Source organism: Arachis hypogaea, chromosome 11, assembly GCF_003086295.3.
Source record: "Arachis hypogaea cultivar Tifrunner chromosome 11, arahy.Tifrunner.gnm2.J5K5, whole genome shotgun sequence".
Lineage (NCBI taxonomy): Eukaryota > Viridiplantae > Streptophyta > Magnoliopsida > Fabales > Fabaceae > Arachis > Arachis hypogaea.
Genome location: NC_092046.1, coordinates 1,672,566 through 1,688,654, shown reverse-complemented (window position 1 = coordinate 1,688,654; position 16,089 = coordinate 1,672,566). Strand labels below are relative to the sequence as shown.

The following is a 16,089-nucleotide window of genomic DNA, read 5'->3' as shown; positions in this document are numbered from 1 at the left end:
TCAAGTGTCTTAGACAAATTCTATAAAGGCACTAATTAGGAAAAAATGGCAAATCTAGTAGGATATAATAAATGAAAAAGTAAATAAAATAAAATCCAATGGAACTTCTTTATATCACCAATAATGTAAAATAAAATGATCACAAAACCAAGAATATTAACGAGTTTGATTTCATTCCATCCACAAATGTTACTTGGCATATATTGATTGATCCCTCTGGAACTGCAAATCCTGCTATCATTATTCTGCTACTAGAATAGAATACAAAACTGGCCGCATTATTTATGAAGATACATCCTCCTGAGGTCTCTTGCCTCATTCTGCTTTAGCCATAGTAAAACTTAGGCAATATAAGCCATAAAAGACTTTGGAACCTTTAAGAATTACTCCCTCTGTTTTAAATATAACTGTACAGAAAACAATAAAACATACTTTCTTAGAACTTAACAGACATATATTGGAACAAAGGGAGTGAAAATCATATATTGGCAATGTCATTAGCAAAACTATATATATTACCTATATCCCAGTTCCAGCGAGCCGCCGCTTTGAGGCATTCGATACGGTCAACTGGCCAAGCTTGTCAGTGTTACTTGATTCTGTTCTTTCTTTGATTGGTGCATAATGCCTCAGCCATTCCCCAACATAAACCTGGACATGAAATAGATTAAGGTGACATTAGGAGAACACTAGGGGCAATCCAAAATCATCCACAACAGATATCACTGTTAGTACTGGTAATCAGAGATGATAGAAAAACGTAGAAGAAACTAATTCATATACTAATGGGATACTAACAACTAGGCCAATTTGATTCTTACCCTCAACCATGGTTGTGCTATATTTTAAATATCTCAAATGTCTAAGAAAACCATAACTGAAGAAATGAGTTGAAGAAAGTAAACAACCTGTTGAGGCCTCATAATCTTCGTATCAGGATCATCCAAAGACTCTCGCCAATGCGCCAAGTAACCAGCCATTCGAGGGATAGCAAATAAAATAGTAAAGTACTCAGGTGGAAACCCCATGGCCCTGATCACATAAAGGCATTAGCTAAAGCCTAGTAACATATATTAGGAGGGATAACCTTATCTTATGCTCCCTAGAAAGAAAAACCTGGTGAGCTTTACCTATAAATTAGTCCAGAGTAGAAGTCAACGTTTGGATATAGCTTTCTTCTGATGAAAAATTCATCAGATAGTGCAACCTTCTCCAAGGCAACTGCAACCTGCACAATCAAAAAATTGTATATTGTATTAATAAGTTTTGATTTTAGATTGAAACCTTTTGAAGTGCTTTAAATTTGAATAACATTCAGATACAGATACAAAACAGCTAGAATAGTTTGCAGCAAAATCTTCGAAATGTAGAATTTGATATTGTATTAATACCCCTGATCAAACCATCTCCTACTCAAAGAATAATAAAATAGACGGCAAATAGATGGAGTAAGATATTAAAAGATGAACACCTCAATAAGAGGATCCCGGCCAACAATGGAAAACACTTCCTCTGCTAGTCTCTTTAGGACCTTTGCTCTGGGATCATAGTTTTTGTAAACACGATGTCCGAAACCACTAAGCTTTCGCTTCCTGGAGAAATAGCATCCAAAACACAAAGTAGAAGGCACAAAAGTTATACAAGAAAAAGAAGATCTTTAAAATAATACTAATAATAATACACACTTTGCTTTAACACCATCAATGAACTCTGGAATTTTGTCAACAGTTCCAATTTCACTCAGCATTTTAAGAACAGCCTGCATCAAATGTCAATTCATATATCACAACCTCATTTTTTTTCCCAAATAAGAAACATGCTAAATAAAAATGATCATGGAATCTCATCAATGTTATATTACCTCATTAGCTCCACCATGGAGAGGTCCGTATAGAGCTCCAACAGCACCAGCAACAGCAGTGTATACATCAACACCACTGCAAATAAGGTAACCATTAAGCAATCTAGAACAGAATGATTTCTTTTGCTGAAAGATCACTATTCAGAAAAAGTTCTATCCAGTGTGAAAGCTCGTTCGATATGGTGTAATAGCAAGAATATCAGCTGAAGTAGGAATATGTCTACCTTGATGCAAGATGCCGAACAGCGGATGTGGAACAATTCATTTCATGTTCAGCATGCAGGATGAAAATAATATCCAGTGCACGACTTAGCCGGGGATTCGGTTTATATGAGCGGTTGCCTCTGAAGTTAAACACATTGAACATTTTATTTCAGTCATACCCGATGCTGATATAGCTTCAGCATAACAAAAATCAGCTAGTATGTTACTACCATTCTATCATCAAGAATAAATGACAATCCTGTTTAAATAATGAGATCACAAAGGAAAATAAACCGAAAATAACGCAGTTCCTCTGACAGAAACAACAGTTAGACATACAGAGAATCAAGCATGTATAGGAAGTTCTCTGTGTAAGAAAGTTGATTGGATGGAAGCACAGGTGGCCGTCCTGCCATTCTGAGATAAATTGCTGCAGCAATTGTTGTTATCTGCATTGAGAAAGGGAAAATGATATTGCCAAAGAGGTAATAAGATAAATTCCAAATAATAAGTATAGAATTACATGAATGCTACACAAGAACTTCAGAGGAAACAAACTTAGCCAGGGCAGGTAGCATTCAGAATAAATCAATAACTAATTCAGCACACATAAGTAAAAGCTACAAACCACAGATACTGACAAAAAAATAGAGAGAATGGAGTGACCAAACCTTTCCGATAATCCGAGCTATTTGTTTATCTCTGACTTGCTTTGAGTTGTAAACATCAAGACCCTGCATTGAAGTATGATAAAGGGTTTTAAAAGAAATGATCAGAGCTAGATGAAAAAATGTTGAAAAGCTGAAAAGTTGGGAAACTGTTTTTGTTTCCTTTTACTTACTCTGAGTGCAGGATTAGCATCAGGATGATGAACAGATAGAGCACTCATGGCATTAACAAGCACACCCATAGGATGAGCATCATGTGGCATTGAGTGTATGATATCCTACAAAAACAAAAGAGAAATCAGTTGTTTACAAATCTAAAAATCTAGAATCTTGCATTAATAGAAAAACCAGAAGGCTCACCAAAACTCCCTGTGGTACAGCTGAATGCTGAGATACAGCGAACTCCCAATCCAATAACTGATTTTCAGAAGGTAAATTTCCATACACTACAGACACATGAATCAACCTTATGAGAGAAATAAATTTGACGAAAAAAGTTTTCATGAATAATACAGTGAATAATACTATACGGATACTATTGCAACTTAGGAAAACTCCATAACCGGATAAAAATCAGTTACACATCTCAAATTACTCTACACAGTTGGCTGGATCTCAAACTTACTTATGAGGTAGGCTACTTCCATGTATGTGCTTTTCTGTGCCAATTCCTCAATAGGATAGCCTCTATATCTAAGGATTCCTTCATCACCATCAATATAAGAAATAGTTGATCTAACAGGTGCAGTGTTCAAATAGCCAGGGTCATAAAGTTTCAATCCCTTGTCATTCTTTCCAACCGATATCTGCAATTAAATAAATAAATAATTTAATTAATATTACAAAAACAACTTCCAATTCCTCCTTCGTTCTCAGTTTTGGCGGGAGAATTAGCCATGGTTACTAACACTTGTTCAAAATCGGAGTTTTGATTGCAGGGATAATGGTACCTTCTTGAAGTCGGTGGCTTTGACGGCGCCTTCGGGAGACACCTGAATATAGTACTTCTTACCAGTCCTCTCGTCCACCACCGTCAGTGTCCCCTTCAGGCTCGTCGCCGTTGCCGGAGCAGACAGCTGGAGTGGCTGGAGAAGGTCCTCGGAGGCGGTAGAGTCAGAGGAAGGAAGGAGGTGAGCGGTGAGAGTGGCCAAACGGTCACGTGCCACGTGGACATGCGATGATTCGGAGGTGAAGGTGGTGGCAGACATTAGTATCGAATTTTGTGAAGTGCAAGCAAAAAAATGATGAGAGAGAGAGAGAGGATTGGGTGAGAAGAGAAGAGTGTGGAAGGAAGAATAAAAATACGAAGAAGATGATGATTGGATTGAGAGTTACGTAGAAGAGTGTGCCATGGCATATGGATCATTTTTGTCATGCCGCATGTTACTATATCTGTTCCAATTTTTGGGGTTATAATAAGAAAAGTATGAAGAGCCAATGAAATATTTATACAATGTGTATAATGGAGGAAATTTTAAGAATCTAGTAATTATTAATAGTTATTAAACATTTAAACTCCACTTCGCAGTTTATCACTTGCTGTTAAAAGTATTGAATTCTGGTTTTATTGTTGAATAGCTGATGGTAGTGCATGATTCTCATTTCTCACCAAAATGACATGGTTTTGACTTTTGAACCATGGTTTCATTTGATTCTCTGGTTCCCTTCAAGTGTTGTGAAAAAATTACAACTATAATACGAATATATAAATAAGAGTTCCTATACATTTGACAATCAAGTCTAATTAAATTTGTCTAAATTTAACAAAAAATATTTTTATTATACATAGCATGTATATACGTGCTGGTGCGTTTTATTTTTGTTTCTTCTTCTTTTCTTTTTCATGTTATTACAGTCATTTATTCTTTTTTTGTTTGATATTTTTTTTTTGTTTTATTTTTTTTCAAGAGAGTAAATCAAGAAGAATTAAAAAAAATAAAATAAAGAGAAGATGAAGAAAAAAAATGACAAAGAAGAAGACGAATCGAAAAATGAGGAGAAAAAAGAAAAGTTTTGAATTATACAGGACAATAAGATCAAATGCACTGGATTTACATAATGATTGCAATACAATTAACTCATAAATGCACCGAAATTACAGGAATTTTTGAGTTTATAAAATGTACAATTTTCGGTTCATTTGTTATTATACAATGGTGTTATTATAATAATATTTTGATTCATTTGCAATCCAAGTGTGTTGTCGATGAACAATTTGTCTTAAAAATTGGGATGACTTTTAAGACAAATTGAATGGAATGAAATGAAATATAATACAATTGAATAAAGTGATAATGAATAATTTCATTTTTCTTTGCTAAAAATTTAGTCAATACTTATCAGTATAAAGTGAACCTCAATAGAATTAAAAAACAAAAAAAAAAAGTGAATCTCAATTAGTTTAAATTTGAACAAGTTGCCAAAAAAACTCAATCATCAACAAAAACACATCGAATTCATTTTTAAATCCAAATAAATCTCAATTAAACTAAGAAATGAATCGAAATTACTTAAAGAATAAAAATTTTGATCAATACTTATCAGCAGCATCTAGTGAACCTCAATTAACACACAAATGAATCGAAATTAGTTCAGATTTAAACAAGTTGTAAAAAAAACACAATCACCAACAAAAACACATCGAATTCATTTATTGATCCAAATGAACCTCAATTAAACTAAGAAATGATTCGAAATTACCTAAAGAATAAAAATTTGGTCAATACTTATCAGCAGCATCAAGTGAACCTCAATTATTCACAAATGAATCAAAAATTTGTTCGGATTTGAACAAGCAATAAAAAGACTCAATCGTCAACAAAAACACATCGAATTCATTTCTGGATCCAAATGAACCTCAAATAAACTAAGAAATAAACTGAAATTATTTAATGATGGCACCAGAAGAAATTAGAACTAATAAATATGTTAGCAAAATATTGGTATTGTTGGTGATGATAATAACAAAAGAAAAAGATAACAAAGAAGAAGCGAAGACAGTGAAATGTGCACGCGTAAATGTAAAATATTTGATTGGATTTTATTAGGGTTATGACTTGGATGTAGAAACGATGATAGTGAAAGCGTGCGCGTGTGAATTTAAAATACTTGGTTGAACTTTGTTAGGATTATGACTTGGATATAGACCTTTATTCTATAAATAATTAAGAGTTTATCATACTTTTAAGGCACATGTGAAGATTATAAAATAAAAAATTATTATTAAAAATATAAAAAATTTAAATTTTTAATATATTTATTTTATATTTATTAAATAAAAATACTTAAAACTTTTCACTAATATTAAATTTATCATGTACTTAAAAATACATGTTAACTAAATTTAATAATTAATTATTAAATTAATTATTTATATAAAATATATATTAAAAATAAATTATATAATATAGATATTTATCCAAAATGTACAAGAATTAATTAATAGTTGATTGTTGGATTACATATAAAAACTACAGAGGTAAGGGATTTCTAAAAAATATAGATATATCCTATATGGTATTCACAATTCCCTGCTTTGATCCATTTGATGACTACATTTGCCCTATCGAAAATTGTTATATGTTATTGATGCTGCCCTGCTGCAATTAATAACAACAACAATAAAAATATTAAACAATGTAAACAATAGATATATCAGATATTCAATTCACTAGGTGTGTGAATAGTTATTCTAATATTAAAATTTAGGTGGATAATTTGAGGTGTAGTATGTTTTTACTTTATTTGACCAATTTTATAGTCTATTATTCATCATAAAAGTCATTGTCTATCTAACAAAGTCCTAATAATAATAATTAAAAAAGGAAAAATGTGAGACAATTAAGCTAAATCCAAAGTGCACTTGTGCATGGAGTCATAAAACTAAAAGCTCGCCAAGAAGGAACACTTGGACATATATAAGCATTGCCGGTGTCTTTTCAAAGAAGACAGAGAATTTCTGATGAAGACTCTTAATTGCTATTTCACCATTGTACTGAGCATCAAATTGCTATAATGTTGTTGTTGTTGCTGCCATCAGTGTCACCAAATTATAGCTTTGTCCATCAAAAAAGGCATCCAAAAAAATTCAATTGTTCTATCTAACTCCTCACCATATGCAACCCCTAAATCTTTAGCAATGATCATAACATGGCTATACAAATGATTTAAGTATAGTAGCTTAAAACTCTTAGACAATCAATATATAATAATTAAAGCCATAAATTATATATAATTGAGTGATTGATTATAATTTAAAAAAGATGAAGGCTCACATACAATTATTTTTATATAAAATTAATAATTAAAAATACTTAAATGATAATTTAATCAAATTTATAAATTCAACTAATAATTCTTAAATAATTTCAAATATGAGTTTTCACCTTTCAAATTGTATATATTATTACATGAGTTTTGTTTTGATGATATATAATATATAGTTATCTAAATGAAATTCATGTATTTAGATAAATTTTTAAATAACAAATTTGAATATTCGTTACTTTTAAAAATGATAATATTGCAATACATGATTAAATTTTTATATTAAATTATTTTATATTGTAACTAAATTCTTATTATAACATTACTGTTAAAATAACATCTCATGATCAATTACCAATTTTATCTAAATTTCTTTTGAAATAATAAAAAACTTATAGTGGTATTTTTCTTTTAAAATAAAAAATCTAATTTTAATATATTATTAAAATAATTTTACACGTACATCTAATTACATAATATAAAAATAATTAATTTTTTAATGAATGATCATGTCAAAATGTAATTGTACTAAAATATTTTACACACGTGCATAAAAAAAAGGAGACGAAATAATGAAACTAGGAAGAAACTGCCAATTCAAAGTGTGAGAGAGGTATAGTAACTGCCAGTAACCGCCAGGGACGAGTGGGTTTGTATTCAACACATGCCTTTTGCATTGTCTCCATACTTGAAAATTCAAAGGAGTTGCTTTCCTGCTACTGCATATATATATATACATACCCACAATAACAAATGCAATATAACTGCAACAACTGCTATTTACGAATCCCAGGCATGAACGACATTAACAACTACTCTTCCTTCGCCGCCGATTCAGGTTCTCTGGACTCAAATCATTCATGCTTGATGGTTGCGGTTGGAAGTGTCGGTGTTGAGTTTGCACCTTCGTCGTCTTCTTCATCATCATCATCTCTTACTCGGTGCCGTAAACCTAGAAAGAAGAGCGCTAAACTGATAAGCATAATGGAAGAAGAAGGAGTGAAAGGTAACAAGAACCGAGACTCGGAGGAGGCGCCGAAGATCACGCGTCCATGCACCCAGTGCGGCAAGAAATTCTGGTCATGGAAGGCTCTCTATGGCCACATGCGGTGCCACCCTGAGCGGCCGTGGCGAGGCATAAATCCTCCTCGGAACCTCATCCCACCACCACTAGACACGAGCGGCGTCACAGTGGAGGATCAAGAGGTTGCCACGTGTCTCCTGCTGCTAGCGAACAGTGGGAGGGAGACGGTTAAAAATGATGAGTCTAATGAAGTGAAGATAGTGGAATGTGGAGATTCTTATCATTACAAAGAATTTGAGTGCTCCAGTTGCAAGAGAGTGTTTGGATCTCATCAAGCACTGGGAGGGCACAGAGCAAGTCACAAGAACGTCAAGGGCTGCTTTGCCATTACTCGGACCACCACCGAGGATCATCTACTAAACATTAACCTCCTCGCGCATGCTGACCACGGCGACGGCGACGGCGACGGCATCGCCAGCCACCAGTGTAGCATATGCCTCAGGGTGTTCCCCAGTGGCCAGGCTCTTGGTGGACACAAGAGGTGTCATTGGGAGAAAGCTGAGATTGATGAGACTGATGGGTCAACGTCAACACTACTCCCTGTTGACCTCAATTTGCCTGCTCCTATTGATCAACACTACTACCATTGCTCTTCTTCAACACTCACTCTGGATTTGAGGTTGGGTCTTTAATTTTAGCCTACCCTGCCTCATTTCTTATTCTTAATTATTTTAATTTCCTATTTTTCAGCTGTGTGTATCTTAGGTTATATATCTTTTATACTTAGCTAATTGACTTTGGAAAAAAAAAAAAAAACTTAGCTAATTGACCTTATTAATTCATAGTCACATACACAATTGATGTAGTGCTAACGGTGCGCTGCTTAATGTTCCTCACTATATATGTATCCATTCCTTAATTCTCTTTCATTATTACAATATTGATCAAGTTTCAATATTGATTTCTTCCCCTTATTTTACCTTTTATCTGCATTATTCTTACACTTTGTAAAACACATATGTATTAACATTCGAACTGAACTACAATTATCACTGATTGATTATAATTCAGGATGTTATGTCTATAAATTCACATAATTATTTTCTACATTTAGAACACAAATAAACCCATGTTGTAGCTGGAATTTGAAAATTACTCTTACCTTATGCGGAGCACACGAGTCCGAAGTTATGTTAATAGAAAATAAATGATAACTATTTTTTTTATGTCAATGATAACTTTATTTTAAGAGAAATAAATAGACGATGAACATTTATAAAAGAAATAGCAGTTTTCTAATTTTCACTTTAAATGTAATAACGTATATTGTTAGAAAAATATATTAATTCCGATATGGTATTTTAATGAACGACAAAACTGAAAAATATATATGGTAAGTCAATTAACTTATGAGTTATCAAGGAGTATCTCCACATTCATCATTAACAAAGTTGAGCATCACACACACAAAATTTATACCAATAGAAGTCTTTTATCTTGTCATCATATTTATAGAAATGTTTAAGCTTTTCTTAATCACTTTTATATACATTTTTCGTAATCTTCTTTTCATGATATAATTTTAAAATTTTATTCATTTCTTATCAATAATTTTTAATACAAAAAAATACACAAAATAATACACATAACATTCTTCCTTTTCCCAACCCTTCATCTTTCTTGTTATCTAAGGTCTTGGCAGAGTTCACTCACAGATCTACACGCGTATATTAGCTATGATAATGCTAGATATTCTTTTATTGAAATAAAATTACAAAAAAAAAAAAAAAACTTTAATCTACATTGTATGTATATAATAATGCTGCACGCGACAATTACCTAAGATATTTTGGCACCAAATGTGGACAAGTTACTAATGTACTAAAAGTTCCAAAAGATCTTGCTCAGTTTCCAAATCCCACATGACTATTTTTCCATCCAATCCTGCAGTTTTGAGGAACAAGATTTAGGGCTTTAGCTAATGTAGCTGAATCAAAACTGGCAAATGGAATTATAAAAGGAGTGAAGAAAAGAAATTCAGAAGATCATCCACATTGCACAAACCTGATGTGCTGAATCGCCTTATCTGTGTCCCTTGCCTGCTAAGAGGGATGATAGAACTACAAGCCCAGAAAGCCGACAGTAAATCAATGAACTTAATACAGTTTATAAATACATAAGATGCGTGAATCTAACTGTTAGTTAAATTGTATTATGGTTAACGAGTAGCAGCAAGTCCACAACATAAAATTTTAATATGAGTCTCGTGAAGAAAATAATATTATATAACCAACCAAATGAAAGTAAGAGAAGGTCGCGAAGGAGATGTATACTTTATACAGTTTTCGTGTACAACTCCACGTGTTCTTGAAGTTTCGACGGCATCATTGCTCACTCCAAGCTTGGCTTGGCCATAAAACTTCCCAAATGCTTCAGAAAACTGATTAAGCAGACAGAATTAGATAAAAGGGAGAGACAAACCTCGTGTTAACAACATAAAAAGGACAATGACATGCATACAAAAAAATAAAATAGCAACAAAGAAATGCCATACACCAATCTATCTAAAACTTGATTTAGCATTCATATATGGCTCCAAAAAGGCGGTATGATACCCAAGGGATTCAGTCAATAATAAAAAACAAAACATGTCAGTTTCTCACGACTATATTGGACAATCCTTTTTAAGAAACTTAGTTACCTGTGAGCCATATCTTGATCCAGATGATACTGCTTTCCGTTCTCCAAGATACCTGATAAAACTCCTATAGAAAAGTGATAATAAGTTAATAACCAAAATATAAGTTAAAAAAATAGAAAATAAAAAAAGACGAATCAACACACAGCAACATCTCCCACTCACAGCATGATTGATATACGAAAAACCCCACTAATGTCTAATTCTAGTAAGATTTCACACAAGTTGACATAGCCTCAATGACTTGGCCTAATCAAATTGGACACTAATCTTATAAACCCGTATTTGAGCATTCACATACCAAATTCCTCTTTCATCTGCAGCAAAGACCATTGGGATGCAATCATATCCCACGCCTATCACCATTTTCTCAGAAACAAATAACACCTGAAAACATATCATACAAGGATCCACCAGTTCAAGAAAATATCAGCAAATTATTGGCGAAAATCTTGAAAAATTGAAAATGCTTTAGAAAGAATGGATGCTGACCCACATCACGGAGAGGCAAATCACGGAACACAACATTTTGAGCCAAAGGAGAAGGACCGACATCATCAACAAAATATATCACAGAATTATGGCCTGCAAAATAGCAACAAATACAGTAGGTCACAAAAGATTATAACAGAGATATATGAATAAAATTGCATGGCTTTGATAGAAGTTTGGCTCCAATAATTATTTTTGAGAAAATTCAGATAAGGCAAGATAAACTAATCAAATTTGTGCACCATGAAAACTTGACAACACAAGTATATGCTTCTCAATCTTCTTTGTTAAAGCATGAAGAAAATGACTAAACCTGAGTGAAACTCACAATGAGCAACCTTAACTTTGGAAAAACAAAATCCAAAACTAAAAGATAAAAACTGGCAACAACAATTCTGGTTAGCCAGCATATCAAGCCAGAGAGTAGAATATTCTCACCTACGTAAGCTAAAGTATTTCCACTTGGTGACCACTTGACTCCAAAAGTCCAAGATGATGACAAATCAAGCTGAACAATTAACTGTTACACAAGATATATACTATAAGCGGAGGCCACACTAATGCAACATATCTGTCCATTTCCTTCATCTATTTTCTTGTTCTTTTTATGACTTATACAATGGAAGAAAAATTGTATTAACAAGAAAAATATGTAGGAAACCAAAACTCAATTGATCTTATAACTTCAGAAGAATTCAATCATTTGATCAAATCAAAATGCTCAGAAGTACTCAATAAGATATCCACAGGATATGAACTATCATGAACTTCACAAGAAATTCATATACTGCAGCATGCATACGAAATTAAAATAATTTAATGTCACAGCTATTCACTAAGTTCACAAGTGCTATATTCAGCTTCCTATTTGTGCGAATAAGGATCATCAACTATCTACATCAATATAATACCTAAGCAATGAACCTAATATGTCAATACCATACTTGGCACTAAATCTGAGAACCTCATCAACAATAAAAGAAAGGATAGATATCTTGACTTTGGGGAGGAGGCTTATCAAGAATTCACATGAGGAATAAGAGTTAAATATTGAATACCTCTCCAAACCTTGACTCTTTTTTTGGATCCCTGTGCCAATTCATCATGTAAACATGAGTAGTATAACATAAGCATGAAAAAAAAATATAGGAATGTTAACCATAATCAGAGTTTCTGTTATCATACCTTGCATCTACACCTTTTATAAAGGTGGAAAATATTCGGCATTTTCCATCTGTGGATGTTGATGCAACCAGAATCTGCAGCAAAATATAAAATAAAATAAAATAAGATGCGGCTTAAACAGGTTTCTAAACGAGAGTAGACAATGATCTAACATTGGATTGTTAAACTAGCGTGCTAACAGTGTTGCATATAACATAACTAGGCTAATGATAGTCTAATAATTTTACCCTTGAGTTTTCAAGTTAATCTTTTGTCACATATAAAGTTCAAAGTACTTCATTTTGACCAACCCGATTGAATAATATGGTTTATATCATCCTCTATTTGGATGAAACAATAAATTAAATAAAATTTTAAAAACTAAATACAGAATAAATTAAGTTTATATGTTTGAAATATTGAGGATTAATAATAATAATCTATGAGTAACAAGTAGTTTTCTTGTCTATTAGCCATTAATATAATTTATTAATCACTAGAAAGAATTTCCAGAATGGCAAGGAAGTGCATCCACAAGCTTATCAAGCCTACAAGGAAGCGTTCTAGCTTCTATTTATTGTAAAATTACAAGAAAGTCTCAACACATATGAATAAGTAAGTTAGAATGCTAACATTATCAGGATGCCAAGAGACACTTGTCACTGAAGAATCATGTCTTTTCCTGATTAGTTTGCTGACCCACCTGCAGAAAAAAGAGAGGAAACAAATCAACAAAATAAAGAATAAGAACAGAAAACAGCATGCAGCATCTAATAATTAAATAAGGTATACATGTATACATTTTGATATTCTTTTAACCTCATAAAACATACAAGTTTAGAATTTGCAGAAAAGCTATTTTCAATGTCAGATTCTACTTCTAGCAGCTGTTGCACTTATATAAGATAGGAAAAGTCATAAGTATGCCCAAAAGAAAAAATGGAAAAACATAATCATTACATTGCCAGGATGAAATAAGCATGGAAAAATAAAACATATGAAAGAAGCAAGGACAAACCAGTTGTTTTCCTGCTCATAGTAGCATATACAAACAGTTTTGGCTCCACTTCCCACTGCGAACTTGTTTTCTGCTAGCACAGAACTTAGACACACATTAAAAACAAATGAACCAGAAAAACAAAAACTATGGAATAATTCTGGAAAACAAGAAGAAATGTTATATAGGAGTGATCACTTGTTAAAGAAGGGGAAAATGACCTCGTAGAGGACCAAACCTCTGACATTAACATCACGCCATAGTCTTAGCTCTTAAAATAAAATAGGACCAGAAAAAACATGACCAGGATTTAACTATCATTAGTTTATGGCAACAAATTAGTCATTGTAAAATCTTGCAACAAATCTAATAAGTGCAAACAACTAGTCAACCTGTTCAGAATGTAGGCAATGAAATAGAGAGATCTGAGTCCTACACAAAATGCAAAAAGCAACAACACCTATATTTGATTTAGATTTCAGATGACTTAGCCACCACAAACATGATTAATTCTAGGCATAAATTAAAACTTTCTGAATAATTCTTTCCTCTCAGTAAAGTTCATGACTTGAGAGAGTTACTAGGACATGGCAGCATCCTTCATACCTTTCGGACTCCACTGAACACAGAGAGCAGCCCGGTTTAGCCTAAGGATAACAAGTGTGGGCACCCATTCTGATCTCTCAAGGTTCCAGACATATCTACAGAGAACAAAGGGTTTGCATTTAAATCGTTGCAATGCAAGTGAAAACAGGAAATTGACAACTATTATGTCCGAAAGCCCAAGAGAGAGAGAGAGAGAGAGAGAGAGAGAGAGAGAGAGAGAGAGAGAGATCTATTGTTCTAGATCACACAGACACTCACGAATTCCGATCATGGGAGGCAGTAACTATTTTATTTGATCTCGCGCCCCAGTCTATCCCAGATATTATCTGGTCATGCTGTAAAAAAAAGCAACAAATTCCTCAGAAACTATTTATAAAGTCCCTAGCCAACTAGGTCTCACCTAACTATGCTGACATACAGAAGGAGAGTATAAAATCAGTACCAAAATCATTTCAATTAAGCAGAGAAAGAATATTAGCAGGGTACCTTTTGGAGAACATGCACCTTTTCCCATTTGTCTTCAACCAATCTATAGATGTGAACTTCACTGTTGTTTGGACATAATGCAACCACTACAAAAGTATATTAATATATTATTATATATTAAGAATTCATGAAGCAGCAAATTATGACCAAGATATGTATGACTGGAAGCAATGTCAGGGAAGGGTAAAGGATGGCTATCATAAAGGGCTTTCTGTATTAGCCTTGTGTTGCCACAAAACTGGTGTTTGATAACAGAAAATACTGTTGATTTTAGTGGAGGGGCAAGGTTAAGTGCATTTGCCATGGTTATGTTGGGAAAAATATTATTCCAAAACATAATCTATCCATGAGTGTCTACAATAATGACAGTAAAAAAAACTTAAGGGCTATCATGTTGTTATCCAAAACTCCAACACAGATTAGGATGATCTCAAACATCTAAACAACATGAAGGAAACTTGAACTTTCTTATTTTTCCTCCTCCTCCAAATATCTTCATATATCAAAGCAACATATTTCACTCCGCACACTACATGTATCCATTATTTACCTACGCATTGCCCTAGGTCTAGAGCTTCCAGTTTTAGTACCATTTTTTTAAACCTATGGGGCTCAATTCTATACATCCTAGATTCCTTCTACAATAGTTCAACTCACTTCCATTATATATATATAAAACACTATTCTCTAAAATTAGAAAGCACACTAAGTTGTTCAAAATTCAAATAAGCCGGCAAACATAATCTTGTTCAAACAGAAATGTGATGTCAACATGAAAAAAAAAAAAGCTACTTATCAATCATTCTCCACGATTAATCACTAACTCTTTAAACATTTTTTCCCAAGCTTTAAGGATCTAATCGCTACAAAAGCAAAACGATTTGATAGCTGAAACATGAGATATTATCATCTCCGCCACCAAACACGATGATACTTCATTGGATTACAACGGAAACGAAGAACAAAATCAAATATCAGATCGAGTCAGAATCCATTTACAAAACTATAAAACTCCGCCAATCCAAGACCTAGAAACAAATTAACAAACTACCTTATATTTTCCGTGGAATAAATTTTCGTTGAACACGAAAAAAACACACACAGAAGCTCTAAATCGCGTTAATTCCGATCGTGAACAAAAAAAAAGAGAAAAGAGAAACAGAGCATAGAGATAGACAGAGCGAGTTACTGGATCGATCGGCGCTCCAAGCGTGGCAAGTGATGCATTGTGCTAGTTGGTGAACCGCGGTAACCGCCATTTTCTGTGCTGAGCTGAAGAGAGGGAGAGAGAATTGAGATCTGAAATTGAGAAGAAAGGAGAGATTGGTTGAGATGCTATGCTACAGAGAAAACACTGAAGTGCTTGTTGGCGTGCGAAGGAAGATGAAAGTGACACACCGAAAGGGTTTGTTTGGCACTGTTTTTGTCGTCAATTCATCATCATTATCATTTTCAATATTTTTTTGTCTATTCCACTGAAAATATGGACTGTGTCTCTTGTTTCTTATAAAATTTCCACAGTTAATCATTTTTATTTATATTTACAGTACTTTTTTTCCGCAAGAAAATTTTAGTTTGGGGATCGTTGCGGCTAATTTTTTGGTAATGGATTTTCATTAAGTG

At 33.3% G+C, this 16,089-nt stretch overlaps 3 protein-coding genes across 4 annotated transcripts; 1 reads left to right on the top strand and 2 right to left on the bottom strand.

Moving 5' to 3' along the window:
- Positions 1 to 84: 84 nt before the first annotated feature.
- Positions 85 to 4,238, bottom strand: LOC112719781 (citrate synthase, glyoxysomal). Its single transcript, XM_025770471.3, has 14 exons — positions 3,684 to 4,238; positions 3,359 to 3,539; positions 3,094 to 3,179; positions 2,907 to 3,011; positions 2,737 to 2,799; positions 2,405 to 2,514; positions 2,086 to 2,205; positions 1,862 to 1,937; positions 1,686 to 1,759; positions 1,472 to 1,592; positions 1,131 to 1,228; positions 909 to 1,032; positions 520 to 651; positions 85 to 407 (listed from the first exon to the last, which is right to left on the bottom strand). The coding sequence occupies exons 1-13, from the start codon at positions 3,939 to 3,941 to the stop codon at positions 520 to 522; spliced, it is 1,548 nt and encodes a 515-aa protein (XP_025626256.1). The 5' UTR covers positions 3,942 to 4,238; the 3' UTR covers positions 85 to 407.
- A 3,514-nt stretch (positions 4,239 to 7,752) lies between these two features.
- LOC112723724 (zinc finger protein ZAT3-like) lies at positions 7,753 to 8,865 on the top strand. The gene has a single exon (XM_025775173.2). The coding sequence runs from the start codon at positions 7,753 to 7,755 to the stop codon at positions 8,713 to 8,715; it is 963 nt and encodes a 320-aa protein (XP_025630958.1). The 3' UTR covers positions 8,716 to 8,865.
- Positions 8,866 to 9,589: 724 nt separating this feature from the next.
- On the bottom strand, positions 9,590 to 15,964 carry LOC112719780 (actin-related protein 2/3 complex subunit 1A). 2 transcript variants are annotated; one of them, XM_025770470.3, is made up of 16 exons: positions 15,865 to 15,964; positions 15,656 to 15,765; positions 14,467 to 14,552; positions 14,239 to 14,315; positions 13,981 to 14,075; positions 13,396 to 13,465; positions 13,011 to 13,080; positions 12,399 to 12,472; positions 12,272 to 12,302; positions 11,652 to 11,733; positions 11,218 to 11,306; positions 11,023 to 11,108; positions 10,725 to 10,788; positions 10,357 to 10,463; positions 10,088 to 10,143; positions 9,590 to 9,967 (listed from the first exon to the last, which is right to left on the bottom strand). In XM_025770470.3, exons 2-16 carry the CDS (start codon positions 15,723 to 15,725, stop codon positions 9,897 to 9,899), a joined length of 1,128 nt encoding a protein of 375 aa, XP_025626255.1. In that variant the 5' UTR covers positions 15,726 to 15,765; positions 15,865 to 15,964; the 3' UTR covers positions 9,590 to 9,896. The 2 variants fall into 2 exon arrangements, with proteins under 2 accessions (XP_025626255.1, XP_025626254.1); XM_025770469.3 differs by having other exon boundaries at positions 15,656 to 15,865.
- Between the last annotated feature and the right edge of the window lie 125 nt (positions 15,965 to 16,089).

Excerpts from the sequence above, each read along its gene's own strand:
- LOC112723724 (XM_025775173.2), top strand. The coding sequence starts at position 7,753 with ATGCAATATAACTGCAACAACTGCTATTTACGAATCCCAGGCATGAAC.
- LOC112719780 (XM_025770470.3), bottom strand. The coding sequence starts at position 15,725 with ATGGCGGTTACCGCGGTTCACCAACTAGCACAATGCATCACTTGCCAC. Across the intron at positions 13,081-13,395 it reads TATGAGCAGGAAAACAACTG|GTGGGTCAGCAAACTAATCA; the intron begins GTTTGTCCTTGC and ends TTTTTTCTGCAG. Across the intron at positions 10,464-10,724 it reads GATCAAGATATGGCTCACAG|TTTTCTGAAGCATTTGGGAA; the intron begins GTAACTAAGTTT and ends CTGCTTAATCAG.
- LOC112719781 (XM_025770471.3), bottom strand. The coding sequence starts at position 3,941 with ATGTCTGCCACCACCTTCACCTCCGAATCATCGCATGTCCACGTGGCA. Across the intron at positions 2,800-2,906 it reads ATGCTAATCCTGCACTCAGA|GGTCTTGATGTTTACAACTC; the intron begins GTAAGTAAAAGG and ends ACTTCAATGCAG. Across the intron at positions 1,033-1,130 it reads TACTCTGGACTAATTTATAG|GGCCATGGGGTTTCCACCTG; the intron begins GTAAAGCTCACC and ends TTATGTGATCAG.